At 41.5% G+C, this 22,398-nt stretch overlaps 5 protein-coding genes across 5 annotated transcripts; 1 reads left to right on the top strand and 4 right to left on the bottom strand.

Moving 5' to 3' along the window:
• Positions 1 to 2,536: 2,536 nt before the first annotated feature.
• On the bottom strand, positions 2,537 to 11,148 carry safb (scaffold attachment factor B). The gene is made up of 21 exons (XM_079575042.1): positions 10,889 to 11,148; positions 10,521 to 10,614; positions 10,350 to 10,411; positions 10,066 to 10,209; positions 9,775 to 9,828; positions 9,644 to 9,683; positions 8,557 to 8,959; positions 8,234 to 8,277; positions 8,057 to 8,160; positions 7,842 to 7,991; positions 7,689 to 7,765; positions 7,043 to 7,077; positions 6,892 to 6,965; positions 6,670 to 6,812; positions 6,486 to 6,585; positions 6,221 to 6,417; positions 5,969 to 6,125; positions 4,653 to 4,720; positions 4,519 to 4,571; positions 3,074 to 3,119; positions 2,537 to 2,978 (listed from the first exon to the last, which is right to left on the bottom strand). Exons 1-21 carry the CDS (start codon positions 11,039 to 11,041, stop codon positions 2,870 to 2,872), a joined length of 2,307 nt encoding a protein of 768 aa, XP_079431168.1. The 5' UTR covers positions 11,042 to 11,148; the 3' UTR covers positions 2,537 to 2,869.
• A 90-nt stretch (positions 11,149 to 11,238) lies between these two features.
• malt2 (MALT paracaspase 2) lies at positions 11,239 to 15,344 on the bottom strand. Its single transcript, XM_079575262.1, has 16 exons — positions 15,169 to 15,344; positions 14,915 to 15,081; positions 14,698 to 14,828; positions 14,255 to 14,396; positions 14,002 to 14,189; positions 13,792 to 13,888; positions 13,639 to 13,692; positions 13,452 to 13,529; positions 13,176 to 13,379; positions 12,919 to 13,096; positions 12,770 to 12,844; positions 12,576 to 12,703; positions 12,345 to 12,494; positions 11,894 to 12,051; positions 11,671 to 11,805; positions 11,239 to 11,583 (listed from the first exon to the last, which is right to left on the bottom strand). The coding sequence occupies exons 1-16, from the start codon at positions 15,294 to 15,296 to the stop codon at positions 11,278 to 11,280; spliced, it is 2,319 nt and encodes a 772-aa protein (XP_079431388.1). The 5' UTR covers positions 15,297 to 15,344; the 3' UTR covers positions 11,239 to 11,277.
• Positions 15,345 to 17,160: 1,816 nt separating this feature from the next.
• Positions 17,161 to 18,520, bottom strand: mrpl54 (mitochondrial ribosomal protein L54). Its single transcript, XM_079574552.1, has 3 exons — positions 18,332 to 18,520; positions 18,068 to 18,224; positions 17,161 to 17,494 (listed from the first exon to the last, which is right to left on the bottom strand). Exons 1-3 carry the CDS (start codon positions 18,456 to 18,458, stop codon positions 17,362 to 17,364), a joined length of 417 nt encoding a protein of 138 aa, XP_079430678.1. The 5' UTR covers positions 18,459 to 18,520; the 3' UTR covers positions 17,161 to 17,361.
• Positions 18,521 to 18,617: 97 nt separating this feature from the next.
• On the top strand, positions 18,618 to 20,146 carry fam32a (family with sequence similarity 32 member A). Its single transcript, XM_079574780.1, has 3 exons — positions 18,618 to 18,740; positions 19,089 to 19,235; positions 20,004 to 20,146. Exons 1-3 carry the CDS (start codon positions 18,666 to 18,668, stop codon positions 20,070 to 20,072), a joined length of 291 nt encoding a protein of 96 aa, XP_079430906.1. The 5' UTR covers positions 18,618 to 18,665; the 3' UTR covers positions 20,073 to 20,146.
• A 149-nt stretch (positions 20,147 to 20,295) lies between these two features.
• Positions 20,296 to 22,183, bottom strand: fh (fumarate hydratase). The gene has a single exon (XM_079574779.1). The coding sequence runs from the start codon at positions 22,129 to 22,131 to the stop codon at positions 20,632 to 20,634; it is 1,500 nt and encodes a 499-aa protein (XP_079430905.1). The 5' UTR covers positions 22,132 to 22,183; the 3' UTR covers positions 20,296 to 20,631.
• Between the last annotated feature and the right edge of the window lie 215 nt (positions 22,184 to 22,398).

Here is a 22,398-nt window from a genome sequence, read left to right as displayed (position 1 = left end):
ATTGCATAATCATTAAGGCATGAAACGAGCAAGTCAGCACAGCACAATGCAATAACAGCAAGAAGCTAAATGTAAGAGACTATTTGGAGCTTTCCAAGTAAAACAGGGGCGAAAGTACCCGATATCAGAGGCTGAAATGAGCTTTCTTTCTCTACATGTGAGACTAAATTAGCAGGGTTAGGGTTTTTGCTATTTATAACAAACTGGCATTGTTCCACATCATGCACATTTCACATTATGATCAATATTCTCAATCATACATTTTGTTCTACAGACTACATGTCTCATAATAACTAGGCCTTTATATAACAATGTGTGGTTTGTTATTTTCTACTGTGACTGAAGGAAGAATGGCACAGTGAAGACTCCCACATGTGTACGTGTGTTTTCAGTCAGCTTGTCATGCGGGCTGTCGTTCCTTTGACAACTGTTCATTCTGAACTCTTCGAAGTCCAGTCTAACCTGATAATCCCGACCAAGCAGAGAGACAGTTGCTCAAACGTCTTGCAAACTCTCACAGAGCCGCCTTGTTTTCTGTCACAGAGGTTTGAGGGGTCATCTTGGCTCCTGAAATCTCTCAAGCAATACTCAGGTACTTCAATAACTTACTCAAATACATGTGCTTGCGTAAGTGTTGCAAAAGACTTATCTACCCACCTCTGGCACGAGTTGCACCAGTTTGATGAATGTAATACCAAAATGGCTATAGTTCAAAACACAAAGAATAAGGAGTTGTTTTCTTGGTACTGTAGCTAAGTTTAGAGGAATTGTGAAACTTGTGAACCTGAGCCTGCTGTAGCCCCATACTGTATTCTTATTCTATCACTTTATCAACCACTTGCACTATGACTGTAAACCTGCACTTCAAATACTGACATTTTTTTTATTATAGTCTGTTTATTCTATTTTTTATATTACATAAATGCACAGTGGGCTCGTGTAATGAGACATGACAGACCAGAAAGTACAATGAAATACAAACATCCCTGGCTGGAGGTAATTTGAACTGCTTCAGATTTTTAAAAAAATAAATAAAAATAAAAATAAAAAGAAGAAGAATCTGTGTGGAATTTTGTATATAAATTTCAAAGGAAAGGACATTTTTATGTTGTTTTATTTTTATTTGTTTTAGGTTTAAATTTCAGAGTATTTTGACTTTTATGCTCTACTAAATACTGAATAATTTGAGTTTAGTTTGATACTGGCAGGATCCTCGAGGTTGGGGGTATGAGTGTAAGTGAAAGACATGTGAGGTTGGGAACCACTGTAATATATGACCCAGACTCGGCCCACATCTGCAGCAGCCTGTGAGGTGAACCTCTCGGGAACCGCACTGCTGGGTGTATGATGGTGTGACTTTCACTGTTTTCTTTGCATGTCTAGGTTTAAATGTGGGCCTTTATGCCGACATGAGAGAGAAAAAAAGTACATGTAATTACCAATGCTTTTTGTGGTTTTATTAAGTAGCGTCATGTCACCGTCATGTTCTGGCAACTAGCAAAAAGTCAAGTTGAAGCGAAAAGTTCATCTAGTTCATTCATAATGGGAAGCCCCAAAAAATAAACATCCTATTTCCAGTGGTCAAGGATCTGTGTAAACAATGTTTCACAGCATGTCACGACATCAGGCCCAGTTGCACATGTGAGAGCGCATTCCTCATACAATGTCCACTCATGGATTGCTCCTCTCAGTTTTTAAAACTGTATTCCTGGAGTGTCCAAAACCTCGGGCCAAATGCAGCCTTGAGATCCAAATTGCCATATTTAGAAGTTTAAAAATCCAAACATCATGATCTGTGTGGGCGGCAGAGGTGCCTAAAGTCAAGAAGTCAGATGCACCGATTAAAATGATTTACTGACTTCTGAGGCACCTGACATAGCGCCCTATTTTATAAGCTAAAACATGTCAGCTCATCACCAGCCTGTGGCCCCTTGCTTCATGTATTCCTCTATGCTTAGCCCTCAATAAAAGATGGGAGGATTGATTTCCACTTCTATGGTTCAGATAGGTCCAGCTGCACACCATTAGACCTGAAAGCCACAAAAATGCCTTGTCCTTGTCATGGCACTGGAGTTCTCTGTAAATGACATCCTCAAACTGACGCACCCTGTCATCCAATCTGTGAAGGTAAACATACAGACGAGTGTACACTTCTGAAATGACTTTGAATGCCCCGTGGTCATATCACAAATGGGAGTCTCGATTCTGATTATGTGACACCCTCTAGTGGCCAGGATAAGATGCTTCAATATTACCCTTTGAATGAATTTAAGTTATTTCCTGCCTCTAGGCAGAACTTAAGCGCTCAAGTATAATACATACAATACATACAATACAATGAGAAATCTTTGCAAAAGTGACTCTTTTCACTTTGAAACCAAAGGAATCAAAATTACACTTCTGACTAGCTATTTAAGACTTTATTACAGGTTGATGTGAAGCAGGGAACATGAACTCATTCACTTGTTTTATTGTGTCCACAAACAATTTAAAAACCTTTTTATGAGTGGCAACCCCCATTTAAGATCAAGCAACAAAAGACACGCTTGCTTTATTAACAATATCAGTAATGGATCAATGACAAAAAGCGGCATCAGCAAGTATGGCCCAGGTTAGTCTGAGCGAGGTCCGTATCAATACAACCACATGAAAAGAACAGAAACTAACTTCGGCTGCTCCATAATGAAAAATGTGCACTGTAGGTCACTGAGGCAAATGAATATCAAGTACTGTAGACCACTATTATCAGCTTTACGGAGTCAGGAGTAAAAAGAAAGTTGAAGTGTATTCTTCATAGAAAAACAAAACTGTACAAAAAACCAGACCATTCTCTCAGAGCCCCACAGTCCGGCTGTTATTCTGTACCAGGTCAGTAGCGACGCCCGAAGGCTCCTCCTCCTCCTCCTCCTCCCTGCATGAGCTGGTTCTGCCTGTTGAGAACATTGGACAGAGACTGGGATGATCCTGAGTACCCTCCTCTGAAACAAAAAGTGTTATGAAATTCAACTTGTTTTCTTGTGTCCAGATAAGAAAGCCCAGTGTCATTTGATATACATTTTTTTGTATTCAGTACCTTGACATTCCTCCTCGCCCGATGTGACTTTGGCCGCTGTCTCTTCCTGAAAACAGATTGGATTGCGTTACTTTCTGCAGAGCAGTGGGTTTCCTAAACTTTTTGGAGCCATGGACCTCCTGAAGCTTTGGGTGACCAGTCACGTCCCCCCTTTGACGCCATTGCATATAGCACACATAATTAAATATCTATTTCTATTCTGTATCTATTACACTGAACTTGTAGCCTGGCTAACACCAGACTAAAATCACAAGTGATATTTAGTCTGGGGACCACCAATTCATTTTTTCATGGGAGAGGTGTGGTTTATGATCGTCCATAGTCGTTTATTGGGCGAGACGAAAAAAAAAAAAAATCTATCATGCATCTGCACGTAGTCACAGCCAATCGTATCATCGTATGAGATGACGTATGACGTACCCGCTGTAAACCTTTGAGCTAAACTATTTAGAACAAGGTCTAAAGCTTGATCGAAAAATACCATCGTGTCTGCTGCTGTCATGTTTGATCCGTAAATAAACTTTTTTTTTTTAATCCGTAAATAAACTACAAGCTTCCGTATATCGAATAGCTCGTCATCATCTTGCCGTCCCTGCTCGTTCTGTGATTGGTTCCTAAATCCATGTGAAAATTTCGGCCATGGTCCCCAGGCTGTTGTGCAATTCGAAATGATTCGAGCGCACACAGCAGCCTGGCGTTAGCCAGGTTACTGAACTTGTGCAATTATTCCACATTTACGGCTTGCCTGTGTCGTAGGCTATTAAGCATATGTAGGCCTAATTAAAACACAAAAATATTAAAAGAACGTTTTGAATTATATTGAAAACGAGGCTGTTGGTGTGAAGGGGTAAAGTTGAATGTTTTGCTTTGTCCCTTGGACTCCAAGTTGGACACTCTCAAATCACCGGTAGCACCAGATTACAGGACATTACAAGCTTTGCATGTGTGCCACCGCGCATCAATTTAACTGTACAATAGCATAATGACAGCAAAGTTCTTCAATCATTCATTCATGCTCTGCAGCAGTGGTTCTGTAACTGTGGGATGCCCCAGGGGGGTACGCAATGACGTAGAAGTGTAGATCAGATGTTGGGTTAGTCCTGAGCCGCTGCTACTCTGCGCCGCCACAGTGGGCCAACCTGACCAGCATGTTTTTAGACGAGAGGAAACCTTCGCAGACAAGGTGAGAACATGCAAACTCTAAGATCCAGACAATCAGGTCTCCCAGCTTGACATCCTTCATGATGTTACAGAGTGAAAAAATAGACTCCCGATGAAGCTACCAGCTTATAAGACCACCACGCTTACATGTGGCTTAGCTGTGAGTCTCGCCTGCTTGACACCTCCTCGTTTGCCCCTTTTTTGTTTCCTGAAGCACCTCGGGTAACGCTTCCACTTTGCTGGCGCATTAAGCCATTGTGAAATAGTAAAGATTTCTTCTTCACCTTGCCATCGGTCACCATCCATTTTCCTCGAGTCCCAGTCCCTTCCACCATCCCTGGAAATAAAAAATAAAAATCAGCAATATTCTTCAGTAAATACACATAAAGTCTTGTTCCTTTCTAATAAGTTCACAAACCTGGAGTTTACGCGTTTGTCATAGCCCCCATAGTCTCTGCCATCTCGTCCATGTCTATCAGACAAATGCTGCAAATAGAATGGAAAAAGAAAATGTTGAGTTTCAATTTATCAAAAACTTCAGTGTTTATGAACAAAAGGAGATGCTGGAAATCCACTAAAAGAAAAGATGCTTTCTAAAAGCAGGTACCAGATGGAACATTGATATGAGTTACAAAACATTTTAAACAATGGCTGATCGTTCTTCCAACTGACTTTAATGACTTTTAAGGCCTTCATTTTGGCACAATTTATTTACTGAGTTTTAATGCTTTTTAATGTCCCAAAGAAACCCTGAAGTTTTGCACATTTAAAAAATTTGGGCATGTCTGGGTGGCAGGCTACTAAAAATATGTAGGCCTAAATAAAAAAGTTATTATCTAAAAGAAGGCCTTAAGTGTGATGGGGAAAAGCTCTGCGGTTTGCTTGTCCCAGTGAACCAGGACATTGCTGCTGTTTTTATTCATTCTGAACATCAGACTGGTTTTAGAGTTGGACTGGCTGCCCCTCTGCCTCTGCTTTACATGAGCGTCTCCCTCACTGTCAAACCAACAGTAACTACTACATCCGAAAGTGCTGGTCTAAATTCTTGTTAATGCAAAGCAGGACATTAAAAGCCTTGCACGTGTGCTGCCGTGCATCAATTTGTAAATTGTAAAGTGACAGATGTAAAGCCCCATCCACTCTGAGCACTGGTGGAGTGGCAGGAGGGGAAGAATACGACCACAGACACTTCTCATCCCCCTCGCTCCCCGGAGCGGCGTCATTAAGGTCCAGAACAAGCACCTGTCTGAAGTAGAAGGCCATTCTAATGTATAACCACATTTCCAGTGTGGCAGTTTTAATCCAGTTCTGTGAGATTGTGGTTAACATACCGTTTTTCTCTAAACTTTCTTTGCACAACCCCTGCAGTGCTCGACATACCCCCGGGGGTACACGTACAACTGTTTGGGAACCTCTGATATACATCAATTAACATTGCTCAATCGATGCAAATTCCACTTTGCAATATTGTGTAACATTTCACAAAAGAAATGTACTGTTGCCATGTATTTCTACAGGCGTTTATTAGATAAAAACACATCTTTACTACGGGTTTTCTCGCCTCAGGCATCTAACTTTGCAGAGAGCGAAACATCACGCACTGGTTTCTTTTTTGTGATAATAACAGGAAGCCCAACATCACATTCAAAACTCATGAGCATCGAGTGCTCTTCAAATGCTTTATTTAGTATTCTGGTATGTGGTTCTAAAAGTGGGGCCTGGAGGGTTTTTCACCTGTCCATCTCTATCTCTGTGGTCCCGTCTGTCCACATCGTCTTGATATCGGCTTCGATCTCTTTGGTCAAAGTCGTGGTAACGGTCCTGTCGGCCTAAGTCTGAGCGGCTGTAACGGTCATCCACAGCTATGCGTTTCTCCACCCAGTCATCTTTTCTAGAAGTAAAAGATGAATATGATTAAATCAAAAGCACACTGGTACTGGGTGTACAGGAACATTTGTTAAATACATTTGTTAAGACATCCTGTACCTGTGGTCAACATCATACGGCCTCTTCAAAGACCTGCGATCCTGTTCAAAGCGCAGTAGCTCCTGCTGCCTTCGCAGTTCTTCACGCTCTCTCAGGATCCTTTCCTGCTCACGCCGACGCTCATAATCTATACGCAGCATCTCACGTTCAAGAAACTGATGCTCCATGCGGTCTGCATCAAGCCGCTGTTTCTCAACCTAAAAAGCAAAAAATGTGTCAGTTTGTTCATTTAAAACTTAATAAAGACATTAAAAGATGATGGTACCTCCAGCCATTGTCTCTTCTGCATCAGATTGTTCCTCTCCTCTCTCTCCCGGAACATGCGAAGTCTGTCTCTCTCCCGGTGTGGCCTGTTATCCCGTTCTCTGTCATTATAACCCAATTTAAACACAACTCAATCTCTACAGAAAGCTTAAATCACAGCTCCATAAAAGTTATGTCAGGCTTACGTGTATACACGCCGCTCCACCTCTCTGACCTCCCTGTCACGTTGACGCTGCCTCTCCCGTTCTCTGTGCTCCATTATTTGATTAAATGACAGAATGTCTTTTGTTTCTTTACTGGACGAGCTGCGGTCACGGCTCTTGGAGCTCTAACCAGGGACAAAAGTCATTATAAGATGAAGTTTGAAGAAAATGAAGACAAGTATTTCGAAAATATGCATCACTCACTCGCTCCTTGCTTTTGGCTTTGACGCTGACCACAGGTTCTCCCTTTGACTTGTCCATCACAACAGTTCTCTCTCCTAAGTAGAAGAAGGGTAGGTATTGGAATTTCAGAACTCACACGTCATCTCTTACCTAGGATTGCTTTATCTCTCACCTTTACCATCTTTTCCTTCTCCATCTTTCTCAGCCCTAAAAGTAAAGTTAATTTGGTTAATTACAGTAAATGGTGTACTAGCTTGTGCGTATCAGATGATAAGAAAACTGAGCGGCTATCTCTGCAATGTTTGTCGACAATGTCGACACTTTGACATCTGCACAGTAAAGTGAAGATATTACTAAGCGGACCTCGACTCCTAAGGTGTTATTACGCCTTAACCTCTTAGAAAATCGACATGTTTAATTTTGTGTAACTATACTTGGACTGCGTGACTGCTCACATAACCTTATTTAAATAGGGGAAACGTGGAAGTGCTTGGTCGCTTCTAACTTCGCGCCCGTTTTGGTCCATTGAGGAAAGGCTAAATGCAAACTACATTTTTGGTCTTTTTATGTGACTGAGCCAAGACCAGACAAGTACGCATCAACTCGTCTAAGCTCAGGTAAAAAGGGTGAACAGGTCCTTTCAAAAAGAGCCTTGTAGTCGGCTCTGAAGCAGGTTAAAATCAGCTAAACCCCCTAAGCATCATGAATAGTTTCTGGTATAATGTCTCTTTGAATATGTATGCTTGTAAACTGGGATGCATGTGAGGATTCGGCTGGGAATGGTGCAAACATTGCCTGCAGCCCTCATGCAGTCTTACTTGGAGTCAGTAGAAGATCTCCTTGTCCTGCCATCATTCTTGTCCGAGGGCTTTTTGCCAGCAGGTTCATTCTTAGCCTATTGAAATCGAAATATATTATGTAGCGAAGAAAAGTATGTTCATGCATACAGTATGTGCTTTATGATGACCCACTCTTTCCACAGAGATCATGCGACCATGAAGTTCTGTTCTATGGAGGTGGCTAATGCAGTCGGTGGCCTCCTCCATAGTGGACATGGTGACAAAGCCATAGCAACGAGCTCCAGGGCTTTTAGCGTTAGTCACTACCTTTGCACCAACAACCTGCAAAAAAAATAAGTTCATACATTTTGACATGGACATTTGCCATTGACCAGTGACCAGGTTACCTTTCCATATTTGCTGAACAGAGTCTTCAGATCAGTCGCTCTGGTACTCGAGGAGAGACCACTAACCCATAGATTTCTACTGCTTGCTGCAGCCCCACTTCCATCTAGTAAAAAGGAAAAACAATAATCGACTCAGAGACATCTTATAAAAAGGTGCTGTACATCCTATTAACTTACCCTTGTCATCTTTGGATGTCGCATTTGCATCTTTTTCATCAGAACTAGAGAAAGCAAAAACAAAAATAAAGGTCTTAGTCATAACAATGACATGCAGGGGAACTCTACAATATGTGCTGTACAGGCTGAATCAAAATTTCTCTCATGAATCAAAATGCAAGAATCTTTCTTTAGAGTGAATGCCAATGTGTTACTCTTGAGTAAGGCAGACAGACGAATGCAGAGAGTTTTACCTTGAAATGAGCATCCACATTATATATCACAAAGGGGCCAATGCAACAGAGATAACCATTTGGGTTTCAAGTAGACAGAAAGCAACAAACCTTTTAGTCTGATCACCCTCTACAGAAGTGGACTCTTTCGATGTCGAGGCAGAATCCGCAGATTTGTCCATCTTCTCATCTTCCTCACACTTCTTAGACCCGTTTTCTGAATCAACAGTTTCACCCTCGCCCCCCTGCTCTTTAACACTAACATCCTGCAAGACTTTGTTCTCAGACTCTAAAGTATCTTCTGTTACACTCAGATTGTCCCCAGTCTCTTTAGAGTCAGGGTCCACATCCTCCTGGTCACTTTCCACATCTCCAAGGGGAGCTGTTATCCCTTTGGAACCGGATTGGGAGACTCCTTCCTCCTCGATGATGGTGGCAGCTTGCACTTCTTCAGGGCTCGTCTCGTCTTCTTTAATCGGCTCAGATAAACAAGACCCGGCTACTTTGTCATTTTCTACGGAGTTACAGGAACAGAATGGCACAGAGTTTAATCACTTCTGAAACACATCAATGTTTAACCAGGAACTGGCAAGGAGCCTCATGACCACTGCTCTTACTGCTAAACATCACACAGATGACCCTAATGAGAGACTGGAATAGGCAGGGAGCCATGGCTCAACCACTGGGCAACACACAATTGTAGCTCAATGAGCAAGCAGAAGGCTACAATATGGATCTGCATCAAGAGTCCAGCTTCGAAGAAAGCCACAAGAACAGAACAATATCTTCTTTTTTTCTTCAGACATGTTTTTCAGTGTCCGTATCAATGTCCAAACTTTAGCGCGAGTCCATCTTTTATGCAGCTTTCAGTCCATGTCTTTAAAAAGCAGTCACAGCCAGCGAGTCTTCAAATCTTCTTTCACTTCATAAGAAAACCTAAAACACTGCAACTTTCCCTTCTGCCCCCCAAAATTGCTGACAACGTGCATCAACTTGTTAAATGAATAAAGACCAAGCAGTAGTTGAGGTCAGATTTACAAATGTTTGGAAAAGATAGAAAAACACAATTGTGCACATATACAGCAATTATCTGAGGTTTCCAGTCTCTCAAAAAAAAAAAAAAAACTAAGAAAAATACACTCCCTCAACAGTTCTATAGAGATAACAGCTCCTAAGTCTAACCAGTGGTTTGCATTACCTGCTACAGTGTTTGCGTCATTTGCATCTGGATCGTTGGCCTGAAATCAAAAGGAGAGTTGTTAAAGCACAGCACAAGCAATGTCTCATATTTTTTATTTTTTTTCCACCCAAATCATAAGCAAATCATACCGTTTGGATGGATGAGCATGCAATATCATCGTCTTTATCGGCCTCTGGCTCATCCTGGAAAGACCAAAAATCAATCAAATCAATCAACAAATATGACACGGCTAAAAATAATCATTTTTTTTAACCATGTAATTACTGTTAAAATACAGTTCACAAACAACCAGAGCATCATCTAAGGCAATTTAAGAGCGTAATGGAGAAGCTGTAAGGTCTTCTTGTAACAACTCGGTAAACTATAAACTACGATTTGGCTCCGCGGTACTGTCATTTTTGTCATGAATTCACACAAACCTCTTCTTCTCCATTATCTGAATTCAAGATGTCCTCATCCAGTGCGTCTGGCTCAGCTCTGTCTCTACTGAAGTCCGCGGTCTCGTCCAAAACATTCATGTCAAGGATGTCCATTTCCTCCATATTGTCATTCTCCAGATATGCCTGTAGGAATAATAGGAATAATAGGAATAATAATAATAATAATAATAATAATAATAATAATAATAATAATAATAATAAAATAAATAAATAAATAAAAGTCCCATTATTGAAACGTGTGGCTGGCTCTGCCTCACACTCACCTGGTCATCTTGTGAGTCCTCATCGATATTGCTGTCCTCTAGTCCAATTTCTTGTTTAACATCTGCAAAGTATGACGGAACAATGAATGAATCGTGTTCGATAGATTTAGGAGTTGACCCTTAAATACAATCTAAATGAAAACCAAGATTGGCGAGGTGTCACAGCAGTACCTTCTTTCGTAGCCCTTTTCGGAGTCGCTTTTTTCGGGGGGGCTTCCATAGATATCACGATTTCGTCTGGATTACCACCTTCTTCCTCGATTGCCTTAAAACGTTAAGGTTGAATAACATATTAATTACCATATCACGACCTATGATCACGACAGACAAGAGCGTGTTCTAAAATGAAACCGAAATGGACTGATTGGCAACCGAGGCTAACGTTAAGCTAACTAGCTTACGGCGCTACAAAACCCATAAGAGCAGCAAACGCTAATGGCTATCGCGGTGTTTATTTAGGCTACTACACGTATACTACAGAAACATTTACATACTATATTGTTGATACAAACACATGCTGCAAACACTGGCTTTCTTACCCTTTTCAGACGCTCAGAAAGGACGCTTTTAACCCCAGTCGTGTCTAAATTTCGCTTTTTCAGCTCGGCCTTGAGGTCAATAACTTTCAATTCCGATAATTTCTTTATCTCCACACACACGGGGACATCGACCTCTGCAGATAGATCCGCCATCGTTTATCCCTGCACAGTACCCCTTAATTCAAACGCAAAACTCAGTTTTCAGTGTTTTTCTACCACTGAATAAGACCCTGCTCGTCTGTTTCTTCAACAAAATGGTCGCCGTGAGACAATGCGCATGCGCATTCCTCTGCCTGGAATGATTTTGTTGCAAACAAATGCATGATGACAATAAAAACAACAACAACAACAAAAACAATAATAACAATGTTTATTTTGTTTTACAATGTTTAATTTCCAACAAGAGGTTGGGGAGCATCAAACAGATCATCACAAGCTGTCTCCTGTGGCACTTTTGCACTGGATTCCTCTCTGTCAGACTGTAGTTGAGAGGACCAGGCACTCAAACCACCAGAAGTGTAGAGAGAACACTCAGTAACATTAAACGAGTCATTGCTTGAAGAAGTGGGTCGTGGTTCACAGAGATTGAGTTTGGAGACCAGAGGTTTTCCTGCAGTTACTGAAAGCTTTTCCAGGATTTCCTCATCCAGGTTGGAATAGGTGTAATACAAACACACTGTGAAAACAAGTTCTTTCTGTAATGACAGAAATATATTGACATTAGATAAAATAGGCTTGAACAGTTGTACATTTAATATCCAAGCAAAATCCAGTATGCCAACCTTGAGTCTCTGCAGCCCAAATACACGTGTGTAACGGCTGTGTGCCTCAGCAGGGAGAGTTTCTGGGATTAATAACAAACTGCCAGCTTCAAGTAGTGTCTCCTGGTTACTCTTTTTCAAATCAATCTCCACGTCCTGTTGCATGAAGTATATACAATCAACATAACAAAAAATTAAATATAAGTAAGGAGAATTTGTAATAAATGTGTGCAATGGAGCTCACCACAGGAAAATCAGTCAGCTGAGCAGAGCAGGAAACCACATTTGAAGGCTTTTCAAGAATACGAGTGTAGATGACCATCACATTAGAAAACTCTGCAGCAAACCCAAGCTGAACCACAACTCCACAATCAAACTGTAGAGTCTGGCTCTTAGGGAGAACTATGAAGAGTGAATATAAGTTATACAGTACTCAATTCATTAGCATATTACTCATGTTTATATTCACGACGGCATATGCAAGAACAGCATGTAATTAACTGTATTAAAATACGTAAAATATGGTGTATAAGTTATATGCAACAGATAATGCAGGGATTTTATGGAGGCTATGCAAATCAAACAATAACATAAAATGGAACATCAAATTGAGAAGAGATAAGCTCTAAAGAATGCAGGCCAAAGTAGAAAATATTGCTTTCCTTATCTACTTTGCCTATGCACCATATAAATACCATGAGCAACAGTCCACTGCAGGTTGCGGGCTGAGTAGGATGCAGAACATTGAGCTGTCTCTATGCTGTCTGTGAGGCAGCGTCGTTCAGACAGATTACTCCGCAGTTCCAGAGCTTGTCTGCCGTGAGTGATTCTGCACCGGCCCATGTCTACAGCAATGTAATATAAGAAAGTTACGGGGTTGGAAGAAAGAAATCTGGGTGTAATTTTATGTGGTAGTGGTTGCATACCTTCACCTACTCTGTCGAGCATAACTGTCACCTTCTCATCTTCACAGACTCTCCGCTTGAGGAAGTTAATAAATATACCATTGGAAACATCTTCCTTTTTCACCTCATACGCTTCAGCGTCAGCACATCTTGAAAACAAAGAGTCTTTAACATCTTTTTATACTTTACCACATACGTCATGACCTCACACCTACGTTGCATATCCAAACACTATATTTGCTGTCACTTTCAGGAGTGCAGGTTGTACCAGGACATCATCGTGTGGGTTTCTAAAGAGATTAAAGTGAGTGTAAATTTGGGTTGTATGTCTGGTTGTTTGCTATAGCAACACAACAATGAATACCTTTTACGGCACATGTCCAGTAGAAATACGTTGAGCCCAGTCTCTCTTTCCTGCATCCTGGTGAGGATATTCTGAACACACAAACAGTGCTCGGATGTATATGAGGCTGGTGCATCAATGGGAACCATGAAACTGTTTCCAAAGTTTTCATATCCATGACCAGCAAAGTAAAGCAAACCTAACAACAAAGGTAAGGTAGATGTTTCACAATCAAACACTCCCCATTTGGTTTTCGCATTCTGTGATGAGAGACTAACCGTAGACTCCTTTATCAAGCAACAGGAGGAACTCGGTAACAGCGCTGTGCATCTCCTGCCAGTTGAGATCCAGCAGCGAGACCACCTTGAAGTCCATTTGATGGAGGAGGTTTGTCAACTCATGGACATCCGCAATTGGAGCACGCAGCTGGCCGTGGTGCATGTAGTTCATGTTCCCGATCAACAGAGCAACTTTGTCTGTGGCTTTTGATGCAAATGTGTACTTTTGATATGATCACCAATGTGCAATGACGTCCACAATCATCAGAATCTTACCATAAAATTGTCTGGCAGATGGGCATGGACTTTTCCATTTCTGAGCTGGAAACATTTCTGATTCACTGGGTCTGTTATCTAAAATAAAATTTTAAAACATATAAAATGTGCAATACTCGTCACAGATGTGTTTGTATAAGAGGAACTGGAGAGAGGAACTTATTTGGTTCCCCTATCTCAACTGTACCAGAGCTACGTGTGTCAACTTCAACCCAGGCTGCATCCATGATGGAAATGGGACCTACAAATACAGTATAAACAAAGCAAATGTTGTAGAGCTTGTTGTAAAATTAAAATAACTACATATTCTTAAGGTGTTAAAAAATCATATGGATCTCACCAATGGTCACTACAGCAGCTTCACTCCAAAGCTCATGGTACATGTTAAATACTTTGCACTTATATTGTCCTCTTTGAGCTGTTGTGACACAGGGAATCTGCAGCACATGTGATCAAATTGATTTTGTAACATAAAAAGGTTAATGCATCTCAACCTGACGACGGCACATTTAACTTGCATTCCTAAAATACCAATCCAACATAAACAGACCTTGAGAGAATGTGTCTTTTGCTGAGGCACAGGCTCTGAGTTGTGGTACCACTCATACTGGGCAGGAGGGTTGGCTACTGCCCGGCATTCCAGGAACAAAGTGTCACCCTCTGTCAGCACTTGGGAATGGGGCTGCACAGTGATACTCAAGCCACTTACAGAGCCCTGAAAAATGCTACTAGGGCAACCTATGAGAGATTGAATGTGTCATTCATGTAAATAAAGCAATAAAATAAGTAATGTGCAAATGTACCAGGACTGGAGTCTGCCAAGCGGACATGAGCCCACTGTGAGAAAATGCAGCTATCTCCATGGCTGACCCTACAGATATAGTAGCCCTGGTTGGTCGAATTGAAGGGTGAGATCACCAGCTCCGGGGAAGTACCATCCAGGATCTGTAGCAGCAAATACCATACAAACTTATTATCAATGTATATTAATGTTACAAAGAACCGATCCAGGGGTCTGCAACCTTTTGGATCCAAAGAGCCAATTCGTCAGCAATATGAGTGTGTGGACTGAACCTAGTAATAAACCAGGACCAACCTAGTTCTAAACAAGGATTGACTTCAAATTAAACCAGGACTAAAGCATGTCTAAATCAAGAATAAACAAGGACTACCATATCACTATTTAATATATAGCCAATATATGAGCAAGACTCAAATGCTCTAGGTTACAGATGCCTGAACGAACCTCTTTTTTGCCCTGAAACCACTGGTAACAGAGGCCACTGGGACTAGATGCCTTGCAAGACAGCATTACTTTGCCCCCTATTTGAGCCTGCTGGGATTGTGGCTGCAGTGTGATCTGAATCTGTCCAGACACTGGTCAGAAGGGGGAAAAAACACACTCTGTCATGATACTGTACGGGCATTCTCTCATGTGTGCTAAAGTTTGATGTGGCGTATACCTATGTAGGAGAGATACTGCAGAGCTTCCTGATGGTCTATTCTCTTTAATCCCCAGAGCAAAACGTGTAGGGTGCAGGACTGGTCAGCAAGCCGAGCTAGTAGGGTCCGACTTGGGCTTCCTACAGCACTCAATACTTGGAGCGAGTAGTTTGTCATCTCACTCTCACTGCAAAAAAGAGTTCAACATTGAATTTGCCAAATGAAAGCCCGTCTCATGTGGTGCGTTCAAGGTTGTTGTTTTTTTTTCCTTTACCTGCAGCGGAATTTGGGGTCCTCTGACATCACATGGGCCAGTTGTCTCCATCCGCAGGTGGAGTTGTCCAACATCGTCGCGAGCCTCCTCAGCGCGTCTTCTCGTAAAGTGCCAATTGACTGATCCATGGTGCGTAAAACTGTGGAGTGACACCGGCACGAACGACGCGTGTGGTTTCTAGATAATCTATGAAGAAAATCACAATCTTACCGAGCTCAACAGAAATTAAAACAGTTTTTGACTCCTCCCCCACTTAATTAGTAAGCCTATATTTATGAATGAGTCTCTTCTCGTGGTTATTTATCTGCGCCACTAAAGGCAAGACACGGGGTTTTCCGGGTTGTTATAAAGCTAGATGCCCAAAAAAAAAAAAAAAAAAAAAAAATCCCGTCATGATAAAGCTTTGAACACAGACTACACTAGAATATAAGTCTGAATGTTATAATGTGTTCTGGAGAAACGAGGCGAGCGGGGTGAAGATTTTGCGGCACCCCCAACGATGAAGACCGTTTCCTGATAACTTCAAAGTACCATGTAAAAAAAAAAAACTTACCAATGTATCGAAAACTAGTCATGTGGGTCCAGGCGAATGAATGGACAAATTTATGCGAACCCTTCGACGAAATGTCTCATAGAGTTCGCAGTCTCAAATTACTCCATGATGGTTTTCCCCTGCTCTAATAGTGAAATACTTTTGTTGTTTTTGGTTCCTCTTTTTTGGACATCTTATGTGGGCTGGTCAAAAATGTCATGGGCACCTGCTCGCAAACTTTCACAACAGTACATGTGAAAGGTTATGTAAATGAAACTACACCTTTTTGTTGTTTACTAATATACTTAATAGTAGATTCAAGGCAAGATTTATGAAGGGGCTTACAGGGGCTTGCATACTCCCTCACATTTATCAGATGATTATTTTTAACCCGAGAATAAACCAGGTCTAAACCAGGTCTTAAGGTCTGAGCCATTTTCATTCAGTTGACACTGGGAAAAAATATGTACCTATTTGTCTGTTAAAATGAAAATGCACCATAATAATAAAAAAAAAGATCTCTGTCGGAGGACCCCCAGACCCCCGCTTTAAAGGAATAGTTCACCGTTTTCACATACTGAGATATGTCCTTTCCTGAGCTTAGACGAGTTGATGTGTACCTGTCTGGTCTTTGTGAGTGCGCTCAATCACGCAAAAAGACCAACGATGTTATTAGCATTTGGCCTCTCCCAATGTATTCCTATAGCTCCAAACGGGGGTGAAGTTGGAAGCTATCAAGCTCTTCCACGGGCACGCACAAAGAGGTACGTATCAACTCGTCTAAGCTCAGGTAAGAACATATCACAGTATGAAAGAACTGTGTGCCCTCAGTCACGCAAAAAGACCAAAGATGATTTGAACATTGGCCTCTCCCAGTATATTCCTATAGCTCCAAATGGGGTGAGGTTAGAAGCGATTAAGCTCTTCCACAGGCATGCACAATAACCAGACAGGTACGTATCAACTCGTCTAAGCTCAGGTAAGAACATATCTCAGTATGGAAAAACAGTGAACTATTCCTTTAGATGTGTCTACCAGTCTGACAGTAGCAAAGATTCTTCTGCGAGGGCCACGGAGCTCAAATTGGGGTCATTATATTAAACTGTTCATACATACTTATACATATACACACATACATATACACACATATACACATATTCATAGTTCTGCATGTTCCAATAAAAAAAAATAAAAAAAATCTTTCATTGTTGAGAGAGAGAAATCCGACAGATAGACATACAGTATATGTACAGGTGTTAACTATATGAATACATATTGATTATGGGGGGCCCTGAAAAAACTTTAGCCCCGGGGCTCATTTTACTTCAATCCGGCCCTGCGTAGGTTTACTGAAGCTTCAAGCATATTCAATTGAAACAATTTGAGAGAAAAATGAGTTCTAAAACTATGATAGACCTTTATCAAATATGTTGAATAAAATCAGAGGGGAAATGTTTATAAATATTTAAATCAAATCATTGCCACGTTCACACCACAACCATATTCAGGTTTTAATTATGATTATGTAGCATTTATAAAAAAGATCCTAGATATAAGCGCTCAGGATACAGTACATAGAGCATTATTCCATTTACAAAGCCACAGGGACAGTACTTTACAAAGGCTGGTCCTGTCCACAAAGAGTCCTGCAGGTCCAGGGATTAAAACTTCTTCCCTTTGTGCAGTCTGTTATGACGCCAAATAGTTTCCTTCCTCAGCCGTTTCCAGTACTCCCAGCTGTCATTCTCCAGCTCGTTCAGCTTTTTAGGTTCTCCCAGGTTCAACTGAAATAACCTGGAACAAGAAAATAAACTTTCCATTCAAAAACATTCCTTATGACAATAAGGGTTAATTGGGAAACTCTTTGAACATCTGATGATTTGATTATCTAACAGTGAAATGACAGTGGCGTATATTGTGTCCAAAAAATGTCCAGATCAAACAATTTTTGTACAAAAGAACCACTTGACGATTATTGACGCTAAAACACCAACCTATAGTTTGTACAAAGCTGTGGCCGAGTTAGACAAGTAGACTACAAAATAATTTAGGCTAACCACTTGATTGTAATTTGGAGTGAAAAGCTCTATGTGCAACTCTACAATATATTAATTATGTTATGTAAGGGCAGTATTACAGACCCTTTTCTCCAGGTATATAGACCAATTGAAAGAGTGAAACTGACACAAGGCGGGAATGCCAAATGAATAAAACATTTGATTGAGAATAAGAAAATGCAATGATATTGATAATCAAAAAACAATGCCCCCTCATAGGAGTGTCTGTTCAACATAAATGGCAATGAAACAAACAATTGAACCAATGATGACTGATAATCAATGATGTATTAAAAATAAAGTTGCTCACCATTCTGGGTATTCCTCAGAAGCCTTCAGTTTGGGGTCATCTCCTTCCTTGAAAATATTTACACCAACAGCATAGGAAGTTAGTCTCACAGGATCTTTACATACTTCTGGGCCTTTCAACTCTTCTTTGACCACGCCTTTTCCTTTTACTTTAGCAGCTAAAGAGGAAAAACAAATCTCAATCACCACTATCCACGTTGAACAAGCCAACACATCCTTACAATGTGAATGTCAGTCATTTGTTATGATCCTTCTCTTTACTCACCAGCTTTCTTGGCATACCCGCATGCTTGTATTCGATTAGTTAGGTTTATTTGGCAAAGCGTTGTTGCCGCTCTGTTAACCAAACATTGCGCAAGGGAAAATGATCTAAATAATACGAGTTGTGGCATTTTGACTCACACTGAAGCATCAGTTCAACATGCTCCTGTCTGACATTCACGCATTGACTTCCGCTTTGTACGTAATCAGTTTTGTAACGTCAGACACCTCCCCCTAGCGGCAAGGAGGAGGTGTCGGTCACTTAAGTCCAGTAGGGGGCAGCAGCGTTCACGCGCCGCATCGGTCATAACAAAGCAGAAGAAGAGCCGAGGCTAAAGATGTCGGAGTACGGCACTGTCCAGAAAGGTGCTTTGAAATTAAAGGGTGTTGGGAGTGTTTCGTCTGGGAAAAAGTAAGTCACAAATGGTACACGTTATACAAGCTACTATGCTATACAGACCAGACTTTTGTTAAAAGAACAGTCGATTTGGGGATTTGTTACTTTTTAAGGTGATCTTTCAAGTAGCTAACTGTTAGCTAGTGAACGAGGAGGCTGTTGTCTAACTAGAACGTTGTAGTACAAGTCCTCACCTTTTTAAAGTGTTTGTTGTTGATTAATTAAACGATTGCCAATCAAGTACAGACATAAAACGTGTTAAATCCACCCTAATCGATGACGTCATAAAAGCTAGGGTACCGAGGTTTTGTTTGGTTGTGTGATATATACAGTATGTTCTGTTCTAATGTTTATTTACAGGAAGAAGAAGAAGAAGGACAAAGAAAGTAAGCAGAGGTTGGAGCAGGTCTTGACAAGTCAAAGTGATGATGATGAAGTGAAGGCTAAAAAGACATTCATGGACAAAAGAACACCGGCTCAAATCGCTTTCGACAAAATGCAAGAAAAGAGAGTGAGTTTGCTGCCAATATGTAACCTGTTTTGTTGTTTTAGACCAGGGGTGTCCAAACTTTTTTCATGGGGGGCCGCATACTGAAGCGTACACAGGGTGAAGGGCCATAGATCGGTGGTTAGTGTCGCAAAACCTTTGACTAGCAGAGGTTTAAATTGCGCCCCACACCTTTATTTCTGCTCAAAACCTTCATGCCAGCTCTGTCTCACAGTAAAAGTTTAGTTGCTTGGTTAGAATTGTGTAGAATTATTACATTTCAAATAAAAAGGACTATCTCTGATGATGTGTCCCGATTCAGCAAGAAGACAGAGGGCCACAAAAAATTGGTCTGAGGGCCGCACTTTGGACACCCCTGTTTTAGATTAAAGGTGGGGTGTGGTTATTTTTATTATGCATTTACATTTCATAAACATTACACATTTATGTCAATGTTGCAACATGTATGTCTGCAATTTTTGGTCTGGTTCTCAAGCCCACCCTGTGCCAAGTGTCCAATCAGAAAGCCCTACACTTGCCATGTGTATGTTCAACCAGTAGACATGCTACATACACAAGCCCTATTTTGTATGAGTAAACACCAAGTCATGGCGTGTTATATTTGTTTCAAAAATACTATAATAATTCTTTGATCTGTCAGGTCAGATGTTTTAGCTCAAAGTGCCAATGTAATGGGGGATATGTATGCGTTTCAAGCAATTTCCCATTCTTGTTGTGTGGTACCCTATTTGTAATTGTAATGTTCACATCTGTTTTATTTCCTTACAACAGCAAATGGAGAGGATTTTGAACAAAGCATCAAAAACACACAAACACAGAGTTGAGGCAAGTCATATTTGATTACATTTTGAAGATGGTAACGTTTATTTTGTATTGCTTATAGATGTCTTTTTTTTTAAACCAGGATTTTAATCGACACCTGGATACACTTACTGAACATTATGACATTCCCAAGGTCAGCTGGACAAAGTAAAGGAAGAGGAACCCCCAAGTATACTCCACGTTTTCTTTTTTTAGACTGCATTTTATTTTTGACATTACAGCCCAGTGTTCTTGTGATAGTTGTTTGATGTTACAAAATAAAGAAACAAGAAACCGCTTTTCTTTCGTGTTTTATTAAAGTAATAAACTGCACTTAACACATTATGTAATAATGCGTGACATGGTCCACCTAGACTTTGAGGTGGCCTTTGAACTCAACAGTTGGACTCAGGACTTTGAAGAAGGAGGGAATAAAAGGTTGGTGATCCAAGAGTTATAACTTTGAACAAGAATACAGAGAGTTCTGTTTTGGCTTAAACATTTGAGTATTCAGACTTTGTACAGTTCCATAGAATTTCCTTTTTACTTTATTGGAAAAAGTTTTATGTCACACTGATGATGTTCTTTATGTCTTGAGTTACTTAGGGCCCAGCATGTCTCCCGGTATCACCCACTGGTCAAACTGCTCCTCGGTCAGGTATCCCAGCTCCACAGCGACAGCCTTCAGCGTTGAGCCTTTCTTGTGCGCGGTCTTGGCAATAGTGGCTGCTTTATCATAACCAATGTGAGGATTTAAGGCAGTAACCAACATCAGAGACTCATTCATGAGCTTATTTATTCTCTCAGTGTTTGCCTCGATGCCCACCACACAGTTGTTTGTGAAGGAGACGGATGCATCGCCCAGAAGCCTGGCAGAGTTCAGGACGTTTTTGATGATCATGGGTTTAAAGACGTTGAGTTCGAAGTGTCCATTACTGCCACCAACAGTGACCGCCACATTATTCCCCATGACCTGAGCTGCCACCATGGTCATAGCTTCACACTGAGTTGGGTTAACTTTGCCTGGCATGATGCTACTGCCCGGTTCGTTCTCTGGCAAAATGAGCTCACCCAAGCCAGATCTTGGACCTGAACCGAGGAAACGGATATCATTACCTATCTTCATCAGGCTGACTGCCACTGTGTTCAGAGCTCCACTCAACTCCACCAGGGCATCATGAGCTGCAAGTGCTTCAAACTTATTAGGAGCCGTCACGAATGGAAGGCCAGTGAGGGAGGCCACTGTGGATGCAACCTTCTCAGCAAAACCAATGCGGGTGTTCAGCCCGGTTCCTACAGCGGTTCCTCCAGCAGCTAGCTCGTATACCCTGGGCATGGCAGCTTTGACTCTCTCTATGCTATATTTCATCTGCTGTACATAGCCTCCAAACTCCTGACCCAGGGACAAAGGTACAGCGTCTTGCGTGTGCGTGCGTCCAATCTTGATGATGTCTTTGAATTCTTCAGCTTTGGCAGCAAGAGCGTCATGGAGGGTCTGGAGGCCTGGCAGCAGGACATGGTGGACCTCTGTGGCTGCTGCAATGTGCATGGCAGTGGGGAAGGTGTCATTGGAGCTCTGGCTCTTGTTCACATGGTCATTGGGGTGGACTGGATCTTTGGAACCCAGTTTCCCTCCCATGATCTCAATAGCTCTGTTACTGATCACCTCGTTGACGTTCATGTTGGTCTGTGTTCCTGAGCCTGTCTGCCACACCACCAGAGGGAAATGCTCATCCAGTTTACCAGCTGAAACCTCTTCTGAAGCCTGAATGATTGCGTCTGCGATCTTTGGGCTGAGTCCATAGTCTTTGTTCACCTCTGCAGCTGCCTTCTTCAGAGTACCGAACGCCTTGATGACTTGGATAGGCATTCTCTCGGTTGGTCCCCCAATCTTGAAGTTCATGGTAGATCTGACAGTCTGCGCACCGTAGTACTTGTCAGCCGGGACCTTGAGCTCCCCAAAAGTGTCCCGTTCAATCCGGAACTCCGAGCAGGCCATTGTAGACGTGGAGAAGAGGAGTCTATTACTCACTTTGTGCCGCTGAAAAGTCAGGAGGTTGCAGTTAAACTGCTGCACGGTGCGAAGAGACCGAAACATGGCTGCACATTAGAGGTGAATCAGGGGGAGGTCAGTGTAGTCTTCCACATGTAACCTGTCATTGGCGGCCGACAAAACTGATGCCTAAGTAGCCAATGGTGAAGAGGAATTGGTGGGATTTCCGCTCCTGTCGACCAGTAGAGTCAGGCTGTTCATTTAGCGTCTTGTGAATCGATAAAGTCTACAAAAGTTCTGCCTGATCTGGTTTCCGGTACAAAAAAAAATAAATAAATTACAAAATAAAAGCATAAATTGTTGCACAGTAGA

The sequence above is a fragment of the Gobius niger genome (genome assembly GCF_951799975.1).
Source record: "Gobius niger genome assembly, chromosome: 17".
Lineage (NCBI taxonomy): Eukaryota > Metazoa > Chordata > Actinopteri > Gobiiformes > Gobiidae > Gobius > Gobius niger.
The sequence above is the reverse complement of the archived record's forward strand: the minus strand, read 5'-3'. Positions and strand labels throughout refer to the sequence as shown.